General features: G+C 35.2%; 1 protein-coding gene across 3 annotated transcripts in view; it reads left to right on the forward strand.

Annotated features, from left to right (window-relative positions):
• Positions 1-22,911, forward strand: part of PPP1R12A (protein phosphatase 1 regulatory subunit 12A) — a 174,026-nt gene that overhangs the window by 88,244 nt on the left and 62,871 nt on the right. For all 3 annotated transcript variants that reach the window (XM_036759127.1, XM_036759128.1, XM_036759126.1), the window contains exons 4-8: positions 11,159-11,318; positions 14,031-14,175; positions 19,654-19,728; positions 20,326-20,414; positions 20,550-20,707. In XM_036759127.1, the coding sequence (XP_036615022.1) occupies positions 11,159-11,318; positions 14,031-14,175; positions 19,654-19,728; positions 20,326-20,414; positions 20,550-20,707 (627 nt within the window). The remainder of the gene's footprint in view (positions 1-11,158; positions 11,319-14,030; positions 14,176-19,653; positions 19,729-20,325; positions 20,415-20,549; positions 20,708-22,911) is intronic.

The raw sequence follows: 22,911 nt of genomic DNA on the forward strand, positions 1-22,911 counted from the left end.
TCGGAATTGTTGAGAAATGGGAAAGACCACACTATTGCCCTACATTCAAAAGGGCCTTGATATTGTCTTTGCTCTGAAGAGTGTAAATTCCAGTCTAATTTTCTAATTATTCCAGAGAAATAATTAGGAAACTCTTTGACGACAAATTGAGAGGTAGTGTGATGTAGTCATCTCTTCAGTCTCTGCTAGCTCTTAGTATATCAGCCTGTGATTATATAGCTGATGAATTCAGCTATATAATCACTAAGGATAAAATCCTTCCTATAGTTACTATGCCTGATTACTCAACTAGTAACCATAATTTGGTTAACAATCCTTCATTTTCTTGTACATGTGCAATCTTGAAATTTTTGAGCTCCCTCATTATCCCCAAGTAACTTCATCTTGTCTTATCCTTACAAGTAGTAAATTAGTCCAAAAACTAACAGCTGTTTAGTGAACCTTAAGAAGTAATTTTTTGAAAAATAAAAATGGCATCATTTATCACTTTAAGTATATATAAATTCTGTTTTGGGTGGTCCTTCATTATCTTTCGTGACAATTAAGAGTCTTCTTAGTGCTGGAGGGGAAAAAACTTTATAAGTTCATTCTGTCATTGATGACATTTTCTAAGCTGTGTTCTAGATTGACAGGTACAATTACATAATTTACTTCACATAAGTACCTTTATTACCTGGAGTTTATAGGGCTACAGAGTGGAACTCAAAAGTCATGTTCCAAGTTGTGGTCCTTATCTTTTTCATTGCCTTCATTCCTCTGATGGTATCTTGTTCTGATAATAGGAGTGAGTAGGGCAAAATAATGAAAAGGTAACTGAGAGATATTGTTGAGTGGCAAAAGGTTTAAAGAACTACAAAAATAGGACAGATAAAACGATTGCTATGAAAGCATGGTTATGGTTTTATTAAAATCTATCAGATTCATTAAAGATCTGAATAAGATACATTTTAGGAGGAATGCTAAGGATAACAAAAGGTTTGGAAGGTTTGTTTGTAGCTATATTGGGTCAAGGGGCATGCAACTGATTGATATACTCATAACAATGGAGAGAAGGCAGAACTACTCTACCTTTTTTCTATTGTCTTTGTAGAGAATCTTCTTTAGACTGGAAATGAGAGAACAAAAATGGCTTTTAGAGACTTGCAAATTAAAATAAGTAGGGAGATAGAAAGAGCACCTAGTTGTCCTTATAGAGTTTGTTACCAAGCCCTCAAGAACTGCATTCCAGGAGTGTGAAAGAATTGGTATTTATGCTTTTTGAAAGATCATAGAAGGCAGAAAAAATACCACAAGACTGAAGGACAAATGTACTGATTTTCAAAAAGGGAAATGAATTAAGTCTCCATCCTCTTGGCAAGTGTGCATTACTTTTAATTCTCAGCAGAATTCTAGAAGATGTTTTTTAAAGGAGTATTTAGTGAATTTTTAGAAAAAGAATTAGCGGTGCCAAAGAAGAATATTGTTGTGGTCTAGGAAATGATGAGCTGGTGGATTTAGAAAAATATGGAAGGAATATGAAGATGCTGTCTACCTGTAGAGAAGAGGACAAGTAGAAATAAGCATAAAATAGCTTACATATATGCATTTGAATGTATAGGGGCGTATATGTATATGTTTATAAGGGAAGGTGTACACATACTTAGTTGTAGCCTGTGGGGGGGCAGGGAAGGGGGAAAAATAAAAGTAAAGTGCACAGTAGAGGACAAAAGAAAACATACAAGGAAGCAAAGAAAAGATGAACAGCTTTGAAAATAATGTATAGTATTCATTATATTGGTTTTCTTGAAATGGAAATTTATTGCTTTATATTGAATCATCTCATATGCTCTGCTGTGTATATGCAATTTTTTTCCCTTTTCTTTGTATTTAAGTTTAAAATAAATATTGAAACTAAAATTTAAAAAAAAGATTTCTGATATCTAATCCTCATACCTCCAATTTTTGGTCATGCCTTTAAGGTAGTCCAGTGATTCTTAAATTATCTCTTCTTGATTTGTTTTTCAGGTCAGTTGTTTTTGCTATGGTATATCTTATATTTCCTAAAACAGCTAAGTTGCCCAAAGGATAGAGTGCCATACCTGAAGTCAGGAAAACCCAAGTTCAAAAGCAAGCTGAACACGTACTAGTTATGTGAACCTGGGCAAATCATTTAACCTGCCTCTGTCTCAGTTTCCTCATCTGTAAAATGGGAATAATAATAAGACCTGCCTTTCAAGGTTGTTGTAAGGATCAAATGAGATAATATTTGTAAAGAGTTTAGCATAGTTTAGCATAGCAGATGTTTAACCATTGCCTTCCTTCCCATCCTCTCCCTTCCTCTTTTCTTCTTTCCTTCTTTTCTCACCCTTTCTCCTTCCCTTTTTTATGACATTAAAAAGGTTGGCAAAGACATGCATGGCCAGTAAAGGATGTATGTCCTACCAAATGCCATTTAATATATTGGGCTCAATAGACTATATTTCTTAATTCATTTATCATTCCATTAATTAAAAAGCGGGCTTTCATTCTATTTTTTCTTAACTGTGACCAAATCATTTGAGTCTGTTAAAAAGTTGTTTCTTTCCTTTCTCTTATTCTCATTCCTGTGAACAAGTGAATACTACATTCTTTGAAGAATCAAAATTACAGTAGAAAGGTACATGGTGGGTTTAAGCAAGCCTGTTTCCTGACGTCTCTGTGAGAAGTAGAACAAAATACAGGTCAAGAATATATTTCACCTCAACATATGACCAGTCATATATTGAGAATGAAAAACAGCCAATGAAGAACCAAAAGGACTGCAGCAATTCTAGTATATTGTTCATGAAGAGTTTAGGTAAAGAAGTGAACAAGACCGACACAATAAGGAGCCTTCAAGTTCCTGTGATCTGCCTTGGTAGAATTAGTATACATACAAGTGAAGCTCAGGGTTCATTATTCCACAACTGCCCATGCCCGCCCTCCCAAAACTACCTTATATTCATTCTATAGATATTCTGTAGATATTGTCTCTTCTGTTAGAATGTAGGACCCATGACAATAAGTTTTACTTTTGGCTTTGTATCATCAGTACTTGTCATTCAGTGCTTGACATACAATAAGTGCTTAATAAGTGCTGATTGAATAAATGGTCATAGGTTTGTGGATTTAGAGCTAGAAGAAACCTCAGCAACCATCTAGACCAACCCTTTTATTAGATGAGGATACTGTGGCCCGTAAGGACTACATGACCTGAATCATTTATTTGGCTAGTAAATGAGTATGTGAAGCTTTGAACCCAGGTCTTTGTGACAAGTCTCTAGCACCCTTAAGTTAGAAAACATTAATTGCCATTATGTGCTAGCCACTGTGCTAAGTACGAGGTGTACAAAGAAAGGCAAAAACAATCCATGCTTCCCAGGAGCTAACAATCTAAAAGTTAAGTGTGGGAGCAACTATGTACAAACAAGATATGTACAGGAGAAATTAGAGATCATCTTAGGGGAAGGCACTGGCATTGAAGAGAATTCAGAGCATTAATTAAACATTTGCTCCGTACAAGCACTGTGCTAAGCACTGCCCAGACAGTAGAAGTAGAAAATTGAGGCAGCCGTTGTTGAAGGAGCTGATGTTCTAATTGGGGAAGACAGCACCTAACGTAAAGTTCAGCTTAGGCACGAATGGAAAGAACTGGTGATCCTTAGGTTGCAGTGAGAGGCCAGTTGACAAGGCCAAGTGGTCCATAAGAGTATATCTTGGCAAATGGCAATGCTTGGATTTCAGAAGAGTGGATCAGCAGAACCGTGGCAAAGCTCAAAGAGCTGAAGGGGATAATGAGCAGGGCAGATTGTAAGGCTGCATGATTATCCATGTTATCAGAAAGATTGTAGCGGGAGACTTTGGGTGGGTGAGAGGGAGAAGATGGCCAAGAAGGAAAAGTGATTCTGAAGGTGACTGATGCCAACTGTTGAGAAGTGGGAATGGACCTCAAGGTCACAATGAAATTAACGACTGAGTTCTCTCTTGGGAGTTTTATATTTATATGAACTGATGCTGAGTGAAATGAGCAGAACAGGAGGACATTGTACACAGCAACACAACATTTTGCAGTGATCAAGTATGATACTTAGCTTTTCTCAGCAATATAGTGTTATGAGACAATTCCAAAAGACTCATGATGGAAAATGCTATCTACATCTAGAGAAAGAACTATGGAGTTTGAGTGCAGATTGAAGAATACTATTTTCACTTTCCTTGGTTTTTTTTTTTTCATGTTTTTTTTTTCTCCTTTAGTTCTGTTTCTTCTTTCCCGACATGACTAATGTGGAAATATATTTAACATAATTGTACATGTATAACCTATATCAGATTGCTTGCTGTATTGGGAGGGAAAGGAGGGAGAAAAAATTGGAACTCAATCTTATAGAAAATTTATGTTGAAAACTACATGTAATTTGAAAAAAATAAAATGCTATTTACCAAAAAAAAGTTTTATTTTTAAATTTTAGGATCTAATTTTGAGATTGCTAAATGTGCTCTTCAAAAGCTGAAGCTACAGAAGTAAGTTTTAAAATGATAATGACAAACATCCCAAGGTTATTTTGTAAGTGCGAGGTAAAATATATAGGAAAGTAGCAATCTTGGACTTCAAATTTCATATACTGATAGTTACAAAAACTCAACCAAATGCTTTTAGGTACAAAAGCATTAATATTTTCTGCAGATAGAGGTTATTACCCATGACACTCATTTTCCAAAGCATAGGAGTAGCCTTTTTTTCTTTAACAATTAAAGTATACCCTTAAAATGTTTGTTACCAAGTTTTAACTTTAAAGCAAATTTTGACAAAGGTTATTTTTGTTCTTAATCTAGTCGTAGAAAATTTCCTGAGATTATTTCACTCTCTCTTTTCTGCCATGCATTCCCACTCCCATCTCCCGTTCCTGTCCCCTTCCCTCCCCCTCAAAACTGAGTGGTTTTTTTTTTCTGTCTCTAGGCATAAAAGGCCTATGTTCTTTCGCTAAGTAGCATTGTACTTCAAAATAAATATTTGGGGGAAACAGATTTTATGTTGTCTTCAGATTGCATTGAACAATGTGTGTAAGGTCTATTTTTTTTTTGTTTGTTTTGTTTTCACTTCTTGTACTAGAGGGTCAGAGACTCAAGAGTTGGTAGAGAATTCAGGTCATACATTCCAACCCCCTTCATTTTGCTGATCAAAAATTTGAAGGGCAGAAAGAGTAAATGACTTGCCTTCACATAGTATATTAAGAACTGAGATTTTAAATTGTTATCTACCTCTAGACTGTACCCAATTCAGCAAACCCCATTCTTTAGTTAAGAGATTACTCTTTGCCAAGCAATATAGCCCTGAGGGAGGAAAACCAGAAAGAGGTAATGGAGAGAATCATCCCAATGGGGCTGGAACTGAGCATTGAGGCCTATGGCCTGGTGAGGTTAGAGGAAACCCCTATTTCAGTGCAAGGGTCATAGGAAAGAGGCTGTGGGGTTATGGATATGAATAAGTATAAGATATAAATGTGAGAAAAGGGAGGAATGCTCCAGACAAAGTAGTGTAAAAACATTTGTGGGGGAGTTGTAGAAAGAGATCAAGAAATGTTAATGAAGCAAGTGAGAGTGCTAGCTGGAGGTCATTCCCCAGCAAGGAGTGGTAGTGGGTATGGTGCTAGACTTAGCTTAAGGAATATACTTGGCTTTGGTTTTGAAACTAGCTTCAGACACTAACTAACTAAATGACTCAGGGCAAGTTATTTACTTCTTTAAGTTCCCTTCCAGCTGCGAATCAGTGATCCAATATTTTACACAGGCTGAGATGTGGAGAAAATACAGGATGTAAAAGTGTATGGAGTCAGATAGAGGGAAATGTTAATTTTACTTTTGAATATGAATTTGAGATGTTACTGGTATGTCTTAATAGAAAAGTCTCCAAGTTGGAAAGGACATAGGAGACCACCTGGACCAGCACATATTTGACCAAGAATCCCCAACAAACCTTTGCTTTAAAGACTTGCAGACTCCCACTCACTGCCTCTAGGGGCAGGCCTCTTAAGTTTCAGATAATTCTGTTCGGAAGGCTTTCCTTCTGTCAAATTAAAATCTAACACTTTCTCACTCTCCCCATTCTACCACTGCTCTCTGAGTCCAAGCAAGGCTAGTCTTTTGTGACAGCTATTTCAAGTTAGCTTTGCTTTGTGTCTCTCTTAGGTCTTCCCTCTGCCAAACATCTTGATTTCCTTTAGTCAGTCCTAATAGGGTATTAAGGCCTTTCAATCTTTCTGGCTGTCACAGCATTCCCCTGCTTACCAATGTCTTTCCATATATGTGGTCCCCAGAAATTATCATAATTCTCTAGATATGAGCTGTTCAAGTCAGATTTCAGCAGACCGTCCATCATCTTGAAAATCCTGAAACATGAAACTTTTCTTAATGCAGCCTAAAATTTCATTAGCTTTCTTGTGTGCTATAGCATACTGTTGATCCCTCATGAGTTCCCATCCACAAGAGCCCCAAGCTTTCTTTTAGACAAACTGCTGTCTACCTTCCCAGGCAAGTGGAAGCTCAGGATATTAATCAGGAATGGATATGTAGATTTGAGTATTATTCTCTGTATTTCTGCCACTGGTGATTTGTATGGTACTTGGCACATAGTAGACATTTCAAAAGTGAATGTTAATTGGAGTTAAAGGAGAAAGAGAAGGGGACCAAGGACAGAGCCTTATAATGAACGCTATGCTTAGTGGACCAGAGGACTAAGATGATGTATTAGATAAGCCAATTAAGAAGTAGTCGGACAGTATGAGAAATAAGCTGGGGGAGGAGGGAGGAGACAGTATCAAAAAGGAAGGGCTTGGTCATATCAGATGCTAGAAAAGGATCAAGGAAGAGGACTGAGATTTGAAAGATTTCATCAGTGACTCTTGAGAAGTTTAAGTAGAGTAGGTTTGTAGTAGTTTGAAGAATGAGTAGTTGAGTATAAACTTTTGTCAAAATCTCATTTGGGGGAACTATAACTTGAAGGAAATGGCACAAAAATAGGAGGATTTTTTTTTCTCTGTGGAATAGGAGACTCTAACATAATTAGGACAAGGAAAATGAGCCAATAGAGAGAATGAGAATTAAGATGAGAGAATATGATATGGAATAAGGCCCTAGAGAAAATGGAAGGTGATGAGGAGGTCATAGGAATAAGAGTCAACTCTATTTAAGGTTAGTCAGTTCATCTACCGAGATTAGAGGATGAGGAGAGACATTGGGGTGGAGAGAGAAGGTGAAAGAGGCATTGATGCTACAACAGTGTCATCTTCTGCTGTGTGACATGTTCTGCCACAGCTCCACCCTCTGAGTTCTGTGACATGATATCCTACTTTTCCTTATGTTTTAAATTGTTCTTCTGTCTACTTCACTTGATTGCCTTTTCTACGAGACTGTCTTAATTCCCTGAGACCAGATTATTTGATCATAGGGAGAGAATTTAGATAGATAGATAGATAGATAGATAGATAGATAGATAGATAGATAGATAGATATGATGATATACTTAGAGAATAAAATAAAAAACTACTTGAAATAATAAATAACTTAGCACAGTTGCAGGATGTAAAATAAACCTACATAAATCATCGGCATTTCTATATATTACTAACCAAGCCTAACAGCAAGAGATAGAAAGAGAAATTCCATTTAAAATTACTGTAGACATTATAAGTATTCAGGCGTCTACCTGCCAAAACAAACCCAGGAATTATATGAACATAATTGGAAAAACATCAGCTGCTCATGGATAGACTGAGCTAAAATAATAAAAATGACAGTTTTGCCTAAATTAATATACTTATTTAGCACCATACCAATCAAGCTACCAAAATATTATTTTATAGAGCTAGAAAAAATAATAACCAAATTCATCTGGAAAAACAAAAGGTCTAGAATGTCAAGGGAATTAATGAAAAGAAATGCTAGGGAAGATGGCCTAGCCACACCAGATATTAAACTGTATTATAAAGCAACAGTCATCAAAACTATTTGGTACTGGCTAAGAAATGGAGTGGTGGATCAATGGAATAGGTTAGGTACACAAGACACAGTAGTCAGTGACTATAGTAATCTACTGTTTGATAAACCCAGAGAGTCCAGTTTCTGGGATAAGAACTCACTATTTGACGAAAAGTGGAAAATAGTATGGTAGAAACTGGGCATAGACCAATATCTTACACCATATATCAAAATAAAGTCAAAATGGGTCCACGATTTAGATACAAATGCTGATACTATAAGCAGTCTGGGAGAGCAAGGAATAGATTACCTGTCATATTTATGAAGAATGGAAGATTTCATGACCAAAAAAGAGATAGAGAACATTAGGAAACACAAAATGGATAATTTTGATTACATTAAATCGAAAGTTTTTGTACCAATGTAACAACAGTGTTGCTTGCAGCTGTTATGGAGGTGTGAGGCCAATAACACCAGCACACAAGAGGGCTGCTAGCACAGGTTTTTTGATCTGCTTTTCAAAGGAAAGCAACTTAAAGGGGTTTACAGTCTCACTTTAACCAAACATACATGTATCATTCACTTAGTTCAGGGGGGAAAGTCAATATCCCGAACTTCAGAGCAAATACAAACAGAAATTACAAGCAGAAATTATATAAATAGCAAAATAACACAAATCAACAGACAGGCTTTTATCTGTCTGACCATAGCAGTACATACATAGTTACCAGAAAGAAGCACCAACATCTGGGTTTTCAAAGTTGGGGGGCTCCTACAGCTACCCAGAGTCTCATCTGGTCAAATCACAGGACATTCTTCCAGTAAGTGACCCCCAAGCAAAACCCCTCCTCCTGCAATTCTGAGAGTTCTCTATTCTGAGTACAGTGGCTGTCCTCTGGGTATGTATACACCCTTTTTCAGGGCCTGAGGGCTTCACACCTCTTGAGGGCTTTCACACCTCTGGTGACCTAATTCGCAAAAGGGTGTGGGCCTTCTTACAAACAAAGTCAAGATTCAGTCAAAGGCACTTGATTGCCTTAGTGCTGAGAAGCACTCCAAAAGAAAAAACAGTAAAAAGTCCCACTTTGCTTACCCTTACAACAAACAAAGCCAATGCAACCAAGATTAGGAGGGAAGCAGAAAACTGGGAAAGGATTTTTATAACCAATGTCTCTGATAACAGCCTAATTTCTAAAATATATAGAGAACTGAGTCATATAAGAATACAAGTCATTCCCCATTTGATAAATGGTCAAAGTATATCAACAGGTAGTTTTCAGAGAAAGAAATTAAAGTATTTCTAGTCATATGAAAAAATGCTCCAAATCACTGTTGATTAGAGAAATGCAAATCAAAACAACTCTTAGGTACCACATCACACCTGTCATACTGGCTAACATGACAAAACATGAAAACTATAAATACTAGAGTAGATGTGGGAAAATTGGAACACTAATGTGTAATGTGTTGTTGGTAGAATTGTGAACTGATCCAGTCATTCTGGAGAGCAATTTGGAACTATGCCCAAAGGGCTATAAAAATGTGCATACCCAGCAATACCACTTCTAGGGCTGTATCCCAAAGAGATTATACAAATGAGAAAAGGACCCACATGTACAAAAATATTTATAGCAGCTCTTTTTGTGGTGGCAAAGAATTGGAAATTGAGGGGATGCCCACCAATTGGGGAATGTCTGAACAAGTTGTGATAATATGAATGTAACGGAATACTGTTGTGCTATAAGAAGTGATGAGCAGACAGACTTCAGAAAAACTTGGGAAGACTTATATGAACTGATTCTGAGTGAGGGAAGCAGAACCAGGAGAACATTGTACACAGTTACAGACACATTGTTTCTGTGATGACTAACTTTGATAGACTTGGCTCTTCACAGCCATGCAAGGGTCTAAGACAACTCCAAAAGGCATGATGGAAAATGCTACACACATCCAGAGAAAGAATTATGGAGTCTGAATGCAGATTGAAGCAAACTATTTGCTCTCTTTTTTGTTTTGTTTCTTTTTTCTCATGGTTCATTCCATTGGTTATAATTCTTCTTTGCTATAAGACTAATGTGAAAATATGTTTAATGTGGATATCTATGTGGAGCCTATATTGGATTGGATGCCGTCTTGGGGAGGGGGGAGGAGAGGTAAGGGGAGAAAATTTGGAACTCAAAAGTTTGAGGAACTGAATGTTGTAAACTAAAAATAAATTAATTTAAAATAAAAAATAAAATAAATTTTGGCACTAAAAAAGAATTTATATATATTATTTGCATGAAAAAATTCAAATAGTTGTCAATTATCTACAAAGTGAAAGGTATAATTACTAGTTATTTGGACCACAAAGGAGAAATTATATCAAAACATGATAAGATTCATACATAATTGTAATACTAAATAAAGTACAATAATTATAAAAGGGAGATCATAGAAGGAAGTGTGCTTTGAGAAAAGCTAGATTGGGTTAGATTGTCATCTATTCAATAAATGTAACAAATGCTAAAATTAAAAATACTTCAGTATCATCACTAATTGGAAGAGAAAGAAAGGCAGTGAGGGGATGGAAGTCAACCACAGCAAGCATACAAATAGAGGACAAAGGCAAGATGATTTATGACCAGGAAAATGGTTGTGCAATGCCAAAAAATACAGAAATCAGAGTTTTTCAATTTGGAGTATGTTGGATATCCAAGTAGAAATAATAGTGAACATTTAGAGACATGGAATTTGAGTTTGGGAGGATGGTAAAAGCTAGAAATTTATTCCTGAGTTTGAGGCATATTTGTTGCTTGTAGAAGTCACAAGAATGGATGAAATTTCTTGAGGAAAGAAGGTTCTAAGAAAAGAACAGAGGATTAAGTGTTTCCAGGAAAATCATTAGAGTTAGGGGAAGAGATGGTGAAGACCATCAAGTGAAGTAGCCAGAAGGAGCAACAAGAGGCTTCTTATGAGAAAAACTAGTTTCTTTCGGTCAGAGAAGGGGAGGAATGGAGAGGAAGACATGATATCACTGTCCTGTAACTAATTCTGCAATGCCTCTGAACCCCCACATGTTAATAAATTGCCAAATTGATTCCTTTTGAGCTTGAAACATTTTTGTTGGGTTTATTTTAGCATTAAAAAATTTGATTAACATAAACAAAATTATTTATCATTCTTTCCCTCCTTCTACCTGCCTTAGGAGTCGATATAGAGGCAGCACGTAAGGAAGAAGAACGGATAATGCTTCGGGATGCAAGACAGTGGCTCAATAGTGGCCACATCAATGATGTTAGGCATGCAAAGTCTGGTGGTACTGCACTCCATGTAGCAGCTGCTAAAGGCTATACAGAAGTTTTAAAGTAAGCTATGTTTCCTTAAGAGTGGGGCATTTTTTTTTCCTATGCTGTCATCTTATTACTCTATCTTGAGATTGCCAGGTATTGTTCTCCCTCTTCCTCCAAGTGTTGTTCTGAAGAAACTCTTTTAAGGGTTATTTAATGTCCGGTTTTTTTCAAGTTGGAGAGAAAATCTGTTTTGATGTGACTTTTTTTCAGAAATTTATGCACACATATATACGTGTGTGTGTGTGTGTGTGTGTGTGTATGTATGTGTTAGTTTTACTTCTTATTTTCCAGTTGTTTTTCTAGTGTGTTTTTGGCCTTTTAAAATTAAGGTGAAGTCACTTTAAAGTAAGAAGAAAAATCTATCAGAATAGGAAATTTCTACTGAATTTCATGATAAAGTTCACAGTGACACTTGAACTGTTGTTTTTAGCTTTACCAGACAGAAGAGCTAACTGTTATGTAAATATGGTAAGACATTTTTGATGGGTTTAACGAATTTAGGAAATTATCATTTGATGTTTACAATGTTCACGTACTATGGACATATCAGGTATTTTTCCCATTTTATACATAAGAAACCTGAAGCTCAATTTTTTACTTAAGTCTCTACAAGAAGCCTATCACAAAGCTTACAGTAAACAGTGGTTGGTTTCTTGATTAAGAAATCCTTGAGAATAAAACTTCCTCTATATATAAAGTCAGCCATATTTAGAATACTAATAAATCATGTGAAGTAGAGCTGTCTCCAGCTACATGACAGAAATAATTCAGCCCACAGATTCTACTTGACTCTCCTTGGTTGAAGGTAGACTTCCAAATTTTTCTGTTGCTGCCTTTCTGTACTCTTTTCTTTCTTTGAAAATTCAGATTTCCCGCATTTAACATATCCATTACTCTTCTTGTCCTTTTACCCTCTCCTCTTATCAAAAAGAGGATTCAGGTCCATACATTCTCCTAGTTGTAGATAAACCCAAGGCTTTTTTACCTTACCACTTTTTCTAGACTATTGCAATAGCCTCCTTGTACTCATCCTTCCAAGACCCTCTCTTCCCTACTTCACCTTGCCTTCACTCTTGTCCTATCCTCCCTTAGATACATACTTTGTGTTTTCTGTTATAGATCATCTTGTTTTAGTTAATATTTAGTGGGATGTCATACTTTAACCTTCCTTCTGGTATATGCTTCTGCCTCTTATGTGATTTCTGCCTCTAGTTATGGAGTTCTCAACAAAAAAATGTCTTGAAATGTAACTTGCTGGGGTTGTTTTTGGCACTTGATATTTGTTTGGTCCTAGTAAGAGATAGGAAGTTATTCAGTAATCCAGTAGTCTTTTGTTCAGCACCCATTTGAAGTGCTTTATTAGGCCATAAATTAAGTTCTTGAAATGTAAATGAAGGGTTCTACATTAGATATCACTGCCACCTCCTGTAGGTAAAAAGAAGGACTTCTCAAGCTCACAGCATGGAAAGTGAGGTAAAGGTTCATGAGTTTTCTTTTTATTGTCATTATTATTATTAAATTGTTTAGTGTTTGTTTGTTGGGTTGTGCTGCCTGCAAGTTATAGGCCTGTTCTCTGCCTTCTAGGAGCTTAACATTCTAAATTCAGGTAAGAGTGATGCCTCTGCACAGTTAAAAGGGCATGCTAACAATTTTTGCAACTCTGCATTTTATTAAAAATTATTACTGATATTCTAGTAATGTTGGTTAGAGTTTCTTGCTTTCTACTGCTGCTCTAAAGTGAAATCAAGATCCTTTCATATTTTTAAGAACTTAATGAAGAAATTGTCATTTTCCCCTCAAAAATTTCATGTGTAAAATAAGATACAATCCGAAAGGCAACTATATAGTACAATATAACCATTTTCTTTTATCCTGTAAGACCACACCAAATCTTTTTTTTTTCCAGAGTGTATACTCCAACATGTATTTAATATGTAAAATAAAATGTGTTCAGTCACTTTTTTCAGTCGTGTCTGACTCTGTGACCCCATTTGGGGTTTTCTTGGCAGAGATAGTGGAGTGGTTTTACGTTTTCTTCTCCAGTTCATTTTACAGATAGGAAACTGAGGCAAACAGGGTTAAGTGACTTGCCCAGAGTCACAAAGCTAGTAAGTGGTTGAGGCCAAAGATGAACTCAGGACAATGAGTCTTGACTGACTCCAGGCTTGACGCTGTATCCACTGTACCATCTAGCTGCCCTGTAATAATTGTTTAGTATATAGAAAATGATATATAATTGTATATAATCAATAGTAAATGATTGTAAATAAAATTTGCCTTGTAGTAAATAATTGTTTGGACAGTTAAGGAAGTTTACTACTACCTTAAATCAGATTTCGTGGGCAGATTAGTTCAGTAGTTGACTCAGACTAGGAAAACTAGATTCACCCTAAGAAAATTCTCATATAAAAATCTTAGTAATAATAAAATTTTTCATACTAAATTTGCCTATCAGACCTAGGAGACAATGAAAATGAAATTTTACTTACCACAGGATAGTATTTCATTTTGTAAATTTAGGATTTATTCTTCCAGGTTTCTCTTAACTGATTTCTACCTGTCCTAGTTTAGACATCACAGGAGAAAATGTTGAAATATGAAAAGCAAAATAGTTAACCCTATCCTGTTGCCCGACTTTTAATGTGCATGAAATCAAACTGATGAGTAGATTTACAAGTTTCCAAAGTTAACTTATTGCCTAGCTAATTTGTTATATAATCTCTTTAGACTCTTACTACAGGCAGGCTATGATGTAAATATTAAAGATTATGATGGTTGGACACCTCTTCATGCTGCAGCTCACTGGGGTAAAGAAGAAGCCTGCCGAATTTTAGTGGACAACCTTTGTGATATGGAGATGATCAACAAAGTGGTAAGCTGTTGAAACGTGCGCATGTTTTAGTGTAAGAAATATAATTAGAGCTTCTTAACTGATATACAAAAATACATTGGTAGTTTAATTTGGTTTTATGTTGTACTTTTAGAATTAATAATCACAGGTGTTTAGCCTTTTTTGGTAGGGAAGGTACATTGCCTAATTTTGTATTTATTTTGAGTACCTTTTATGATCTGTTTCTGACCTTTTTCTGAAGAAAAAGAAACATTATTTAGAGATCGATGTCCATGGTAGTTCCTGGTAGGCCCACTAATACAATAATCCTATGGCTTAAGAAATCAAGTTAGGAGGTTTGGGGTTTTTTAAACAGACATCTTATGAATGTAGCAATTAATATAAGTGATTTTTTTCATTTTTCATCATTCATTGTTCCTTATTTAGGATGGATTAAATAGATAAGGAAAATAAAATTTACATTTCATTGCTGCCATGTTTATTACTAATTGGGGCACAGACATTTTTACATATGCATAAATGGATGAACATGCATGTTTTAGCACTGATGCTTTCTAATGGGCATTATTACTAGTTCTAGTTACTAGACTAGCTAAAATAGCATAGCAGAAAGCCCACCAAACTAAGTGAACACTTACTCATTATAGTCCCTCTACTACTAGTAACCATTTACTAGTTATAGAACCTTAGACAAATCATTTTTGCATTTCTAAGCCTCACTTGCTACATTTTAAAAACAGAAATATCTACCCAGTCTATTTTAAGAGTGGTTTTGAGGCTCAGATGTGAAAGTGTATATTCAGGTGCTATAGAAATATTAAAATAGATACTGCTATTATATCATAGGCCTCAAGTGTACTACCTTACTACCTTCAAATCAGATTTGTGAATAGATTAGTCAGTAGTTGGAGAACACAGCTGCTCCATCCCCTTCTGCATTCTAGCTGCTGTGGATGAGATCTCCTGCGTCACATGTATGTGTTGAATGTATCTCTATCTGATTTTGAGTCAGTCTCTCTTAAGTTGACTTCCCTCTAATAATGAGGTTTTTTGATGGCTCATGGAAATTTTGCAGAAGTATCACACATATTTTTAATTTGGCACTAAGGATCTGCTGACCCCTTCCTCTCTCCCTCCAAAACACACACACACTCTCTCTCTTTCTCTCTCTCTCTCTCTCTCTCTCTCTCTCCTCTCTCTTCCTCTCTCTCTCTCTCTCTCTCTCTCTCTCTCTCTTTCTCTCTCTCTGTCATTTAGAGCTTTTTATTTAGCCCTCTCCTAAGGTTTCAGGCTCTTGCCTTTTAATCTCCTTGCTCTCCCATCAGTGAAGAAAACATGACATTTGCACTAACTCCCTTTTTTGTACTATCACTTCCCAGTAGCACCAGTACACACTTGCCTTCATTGTTGGTGTCAGTGTCTCAGCTGTCGTGTTCTGAGCTATGTACTTTGAACGTATAACTTACTATTCATTGAACTGTCTTTGATTCCCCAACTTTCAAAATAGGAATTGCCTTTTCTGCTGCAGTGACAGAGTAGGGATGACTCAGCAAACATGCTTTACTGTATGTCTTGCTTTTCCCTGTTCCAGATAGTGCCATTTGAAGAGCTGCTCATCCACTTATGGATGGTAGAATCCTTCGCAGTTTCTGGAGGAGAGCTTTGGGGATGTTCTCACTTAGGAATGGCCTAAACAGTTTTTTTGGGTAATATGAGACATGGAAAATTATAGGGAGTTTTCAGGATCTTTTAGAAGAGTCCCAGAAGGACAAAATCGAACATGACACTATTCTATAATGATAGTTCGCTAACTCAAAAAATTCCTTATTAAGCAGATGTTATGTGTACAACATGATGCTTGGCATTGAGAGATTAAAAACCACACAGCACCTGCCTTTAAAGAGTTTACAATCCATAAAACCCTCCTCTCCTCCCCACCGCCAAATAAATGTAACTAGTTCAAAAGCCTCTGCACATTGTCTCAGAAAACTACTTACTTACTGGTAGATTAATAATACCAATCATTCTGTGTAACTGAGAATAGTCATAAATCACTTTGTATGCTGTTTCAAGATTTACAAACGAATTCCTCATAGCCCTTTGAGGTGGATGGTCCTAATTATTATCATCTCCATTTTATAGATGAGAAAACTGAGGTGCATAGAAGTTAGAACCATTGTGTGATAGATGAATTTGTCTTTTTGTTTAGCCAAGTCCCCAAATTCTGTTTTTATTTATTTTTTAATCACTTCAGTTTTTAAAATTTCATTGGGCTTTTCTCTGGTCTTTAAAGGTAACTTCGTATTATTATAATAGTACCTTATGTTTCCATAGCATTCTATAGTATCAAAACATCAATCACTTTTTGTTGTGTTGAGATAAGCTCATCTTTTGATGTTGCATATGAATTTGCAGTTTTTCTTCTGTGCTTCTATAATGATATAGTAAAAGATTTTTACCACAATTCTTTTTAAAATTACATGGATTCTGAAAAGTTTATATGTATATGTTTCTACAGCAACAAAAGTAAATAACTCTGGGGAACATGACTTTTAGAAACCATTAAAAAAAAAACTCATTTATTGTAAGATTTGCAGATCATTTCTTCTTGACTCCTATATGTAAACGGAAAAAAGGATATACTTTGTTTTTTAATATTTGGAAACCTTTTGCCTATTTAGGATTTCTTTAATGATGTATTTTTATAATTTTAATGTTTATAGATGTGTAACTTTAAAGCTGTGGTATCACAGTTGGTTATTTTGATATTTTAATAAATAGGAGCATTATTTTGCTATGATGCACCTAGAATATTTACTGCCCCATTCTGCTACAAAGTTTTGTTTTTACCCATAATCAAATTACACAACAATGCATGAGCATTTTTATGGTATCATAAGTCGTGGCATATTTTATTCATACTATTAATGGACATGAGGAATTTTGTTTCTTTTAGATTAAAAGAAAATCATTCGTTTTCCTTAGAGGTGTTATATTTAGAGATCTAAGCTCTGAGTCTGACTCTACCACCTGCTGGCACTGTAACTTTAGGCAAGTCCCTAACTGAGCCAGAAATGTTAATACCTGTGTTGCTCACTTTTGTTATGACAAGATGAATTTGATCATGTATTTGAAAACACTTTTAAAAAGTGCAAGGCAATATACAGATGTGAGGCTATAAAGAATAAATGAATAAAATAGCGTGAGACCTATCCCATACAATGCTATGTAATTAGAATTTCTTTTAAGTAGTCTCACTTTTAAGTAACATAGTAGTTGATTATGTAATTCTCATCTTCTCCATCCAGGCTACTTATATATCCTCCTGGCTTATCTTCCCGATAGTCTTGAATACTAGTGAATCATTCCATAGTGTGATTCCTTTAATACACTGTTTAATTGGTAGAGCAGAGTAGCCTTAAGAGGTGGTTAAGAATCACGTGACATGTGTAATTTGGCAGCTACTGGGTTTATAAGCGTCCTGTAGACTATTTAGAGTGCATGTTTAGGCTAATAGGTTAAATCGATAGGTTTGATTTTTACGTGTTCACAGCCTACATTTTACTCTAGTTTTTATTCTCTATCAGCTGCTGTTTGCAAAGTAGACTCATTTGTCGAGGGAGAAAGTGAAAAGAAAGGTTAGTAAGGTGACCACATTTCTTATCCTTAAAAAGGAAAATTCCCAGTAAACAAAACAGCTCTTTCCTATTTAATTGCTGCTGAAATGATCAAGATTTGTTTATTTTATTTTTGAATAAGAGTGTTGACAGATGCTTCAAAGTCTGTTATTAGTAGTGATGTAAAAATTGGATCCTGGGGATCAGGAGCTGTGGGTTCTAGTTCAGGTTCAATTACAATTGAACCTTGAAAAAATCTCAACCTCATTTTCCCCATCTGTAAAACAAGGAAATTAAACTAAGTGATCCCTAACCTGACAGCTCTGGAATATTCTGATTCTAATCCTGTCAACTGTTATTTTGCACAAATAATCCCTTCCTTTTACCAAGCTCTTTACAAAGCCAAATTTTGAAAATCAATAGCTCTGAACAAAGTTTGTGATTCAAAGCTGCTTTCTTTTGTGGCATTGAATCTATGGAGGCAATGTAGAATAACCAGTAAGTCAAAGGAAAACATTTAGCTTTACTTAGGATATTATTTAGATTATCTAGGATAACTATAGGCCCAAATTGAAATTTTCAGTTTGTTCAAGAATATTTCATTTATGTGGGAACTATCTTTGACTTTCAGTACTAGCAGCTGAAAAAGAAACAAATTCCTTACTTCAGCCAACTCTTTTCTTACACTGGGCCAACAGAGGAAGGGGAAATGCTAGTTAGACCAGTAAGCTCGTCTAGCACAACAAAATTCAAGAGCAATTTTTATAGGTGAAATTTGCAAAAAATACTTTTTGGTATGTATAGGTAAGTTCCCTTTAACCCAAGCTCATTTTTTACATCCTTTTTCAATATACATATTTGCATGTTTAGGAATAAACAAATTTAGAATGTTGCCTTATGAAGTATAAACAGAAAATTTAATTTACAATTTGAGATGTATTTATGCAAACCCTGACTTTGACCACAACAGGAAGTGTATAGGTCCTTTCCTCTAGAAAGTGCTAATATCCTGCTCTTTAAGTTAAATTAAAGAGCAGAAACCTCTTCTTTCAAAAGATAAATTACTGTTGAAGCATACATTTCCAAATTTATATTAATTTAATTTTGGGGCTTTCCATTTAGTCATATTCTGATTACAGTTTGCATTTTCTGTATCTCTGAAGCTAGAACTGCTTTTTCATATGATATTGTTTTCCATGTGAAAAAGAATTCATTCTGAGACTTAATCGTATCTTTATCGATATATAGGCCTTTTCCTTGTACAGCATATCATTTTTCTTAAAGAATGAATTTTTATCATTCTGGAAACTTGAATTAGTGAGGCTGCGAATAGGGACAATGCAGGGTAGTAAAGCAAAGTGTTGCTGTTGGTCAGTGAACAGAGACAGAATGACAGATGTTCCTCCAAATATTTTTTAAAACTTGATGAGTTATGGTTCCTGAGGCCATAGCTTATTTAGAAAAGTGAAGAACAGGACATTCATGTTAATTGCTCCATAACTGCCATGAATTGCATTTTTTAGAAATTTCATTTTTAAGCCTATTGTGGCTTTGGCACTTTGCTATAAAATAGGTGTGCTCACTCCTCTCCTTGTTCAGCCACACAAATATAGAAAACAAAAGCCAAAAAAAGAAAAGAAAGAAAGAAATCTGTCTACATGCCAAATAGATGTAGCAGGTGTTGAGTGGGCATAAGGGGGAGGTATAGGAGGTTGGTTTCTCCCATATATAGGATTGTAGCTGAGCAAACAGCTCCTGGAGACACACAATTCTTGGATATTTACTCAAACACATGGGTGGCTTTTGGTATAATTATAAAGAAAATGAATGTTATACTATGTTAATTTAAAAAAAAAACTTTTAAAAAAATTTCCCCATGTAGGGTCAAACAGCCTTTGATGTAGCAGATGAAGACATTCTAGGATATTTAGAAGAACTGCAAAAGAAACAAAATCTGGTATGTTTAAGAATTATATAAAACACATAGATAATTGCTTGGTTTTTAACTTTAAATGTTAGCAATTTTCCTTTCCATTGGTGTGTTGTGTTTCTCTTAATCTCTTCTTGATGGTCAAATTAATTCTGGCCCCAGTCAGGAAAAGGTTTTTTTTCTAGGCGAATATAGCATTTGGACTCTGTTGCTTAATGTTGTCAGTATGGTTAGAAGTAAGTAGGAGCTTCTTACTACCTCTGGCTTCTTAAAAAAAAAAACGAACAACCTAACACCTGGTTATTTTAATACTCTTTGATCAAAATACCCATCAGTTACTTTTTCATACTTATCTAGGTGGGAAATCAAATCTATTAAATGGAACTGAACATAAAGAATAACTAAGTAGTACAGTTGATCTCTGTGTGTCCTTGAAAATGAGCTTGAAAATTGTCCACTTTGTTACTGTTTCCTCTCCCTCAGCCCTCATGTTTCAGGTAAAAAGATCCTTTTTAAAGAAAATGACTGAGGCCGATAGATCATGTGCATGATACATGTAACTCTACATGTTACTGCTTCATATCATTTTAATAGTATTTTTTTCTACCCATGATTTTATGAAAGCTCCATAGTGAAAAGCGAGAAAAGAAGTCTCCGCTAATTGAGTCAACGGCCAATATGGATAACAATCAATCACAAAAAACATTTAAAAAGTAAGTAAAATATTTAAATGAACTTCGTTATTGTTGGGGGAAATTTGATTTTTCAGGAATCTAGGTAACCTTTGTAAAATTTGAGCTTTGTGTTCAGCATGATTTTGTGATTAGACATATGTTTTTCACCTACAGTAAAGAAACATTAATTATAGAGCCAGAGAAAAATGCAACCAGTATTGAATCTCTGGAGCACGAAAAGGCAGATGAGGAAGAAGAGGGCAAGAAAGATGAATCCAGTTGCTCCAGTGAAGAAGATGAGGAAGATGACTCAGAATCAGAAGCTGAAACGGGTAAGTTTTTTTAAGAATCAGAGGACTTTTAGATTTCTAATGAACTCTAAGAGTAAGATCTTATTAGTATAAGAAGAGTAATACTTAGACTTAATTGAGCAGTCATTTCCTGAACAAAGTGTATGTTACACTCTTCCTGCACACTCTGTGTATACCCTAAATAGCGATGATTGACAATATTGTTAATATAATTTAACCAAACCACATTGTAGTCCCATTCTAGAGAGCAGACTCTGATTGTCCCTAACATTGTTCCTAATTGCCTCCAGTAACATTTTCATCCTTTCACAGAGTCAATTTATAATCCTAAAAGAGGGTGGCTATGCTAGAAAAATCATTGGTTAAGGTCATTTAACCTTTTGGAGAATTTTCATCCCTTTACTTTTAAATTTGTGCAATTGTAAGATTATTAAAGCTTAAAGGTGCACTAAAACTTTGGGAACAACCTACATATAATTCTGCACATAAATAGTACAGCATCTAATGATATTGAAGCTATTAAAATATATTTTAAATGTTTATCAAGCATAATAGTGGCTTTTCCCTTTATTTCCTTCACTTCACTTATCTCTTTGTATATATGAATTTTTATTTTTGTATAGTTGAAGCCAGTGTGCATATTGTTCTTGTTCAGTGTTCTTGATAAAGCATTGCTTCATAAAGGTTTATATTTTCTCATAATCTTCATGTTATTTTAATTTGCATTTTAGTGTTCTATTACATTGATATACATAGGATCATAACTTTAGAATGGGAAGGGACCTTCAAAGTACTCCATTCTAACAAAAATGAAGACATTAAAGCCCAAAAGATTGGTCCTCTTAACTCCAAATTCTATGCACTTCTACTGTCCCACGTTATATTCAGTCATTTGCCAGCTCTTAGTCATTTGGATTGTTGCCAGTTCTTTGCAATTACAGACAATACTGCTATAAATGTATGTGGACCTATTAAAAAAGGTAAGAAGAAATATATTCATTTAAACATACATTTTGCTCACAGGTACAAATTGGACTGTTTATAGTGCCTGGCAAATAGTAGGTATTTAATGTTTGTTGACCAAATCTTAATTATATGCCACTGACTATCAGTTAACTTTAAAAAAAAAAAAAAAACTTGTTTTGTGCAGTTGACTAAATATAAATAGGCTTTTTGTTCTCTAAGTGCTTATTGAGCACTTACTACATGCAAAGCATTCTAACTAAAAATGTCTTTTTAGATCAGTAATTTTAAATATGAATAACTCACATTTTATTAATTTATTGAGATATAAACGTAGATGCTTCTGCTTTTGTTTATTGGAGAAGAACAGTATGTGGCACAGATTTCCTTCTGTGTTTTGAAGTAGAGAAGTGAAATTTTGACAGATTTTCTTCTGTGTACTAAATTTGCTTTTTAGGCCATGATCATTTGTGTTCTAAACTAACTCAAAAAGTTCTTGAAGTTATATGTAATTCTAAAATTCTACTGCCGTATTTCAGTGAATTTGTGATCTCTTCATTGTGGGTACTCCCTGTATCCCAGTAGGAGATCACCAACCATCATCTTGTCCATGTTCTACCATAAATACGCCATAAAAAGTTCTACCCAGTGCTGGAGAATTAAGTCTTCATCCAGGTCTTTTTAACATTGTGTGAGCTTCAATATGGTACACAGGCTGGCTAGCCAGCCATCTGTTATTTCACCCACCTGTAGCGTACATTGAAAGTGAAAAAAATATATGCTTCAAACTGCAGAGTTCTTCATTTCTCTCTCTGGAGGTGGATTGCATTCCTCATCATGAGTTTTTTGGAATTGTCTTGCAATGTTGTATTGATCAGAGTAGCCAAGTCTTGTATGCTTTGTTCTCCTGGTTCTGCTTACTTTACTTTGCATCAGATCATGTAGGTCTTCCCAGGTTTTTCTGAAACCATCCAGCTTGTCATTTCTTAAAGCAAAATAGCATTCTATCAATCATGTACCGCAACTTGTTCAGTCATTCCCTAATTGATGGGCATCCCTTCAGTTTCCAGTTCTTTGCTGTCACAAAAAAGAACTGCTCTAAATATATTTGTACATATAGACCCCTTTTTTTTTTTTCTGATCTCTTTGGGATACAAACCTAGTAGTGATATTCCTGGGTCAGAGGGTATGCACAGTTTTATAGTTCTTTGGGCATAGTTCCAAATTGTTCTTCAGCATGGTCGGACCATTTCACAATTCCA

Source organism: Trichosurus vulpecula, chromosome 5, assembly GCF_011100635.1.
Source record: "Trichosurus vulpecula isolate mTriVul1 chromosome 5, mTriVul1.pri, whole genome shotgun sequence".
Classification (NCBI taxonomy): domain Eukaryota; kingdom Metazoa; phylum Chordata; class Mammalia; order Diprotodontia; family Phalangeridae; genus Trichosurus; species Trichosurus vulpecula.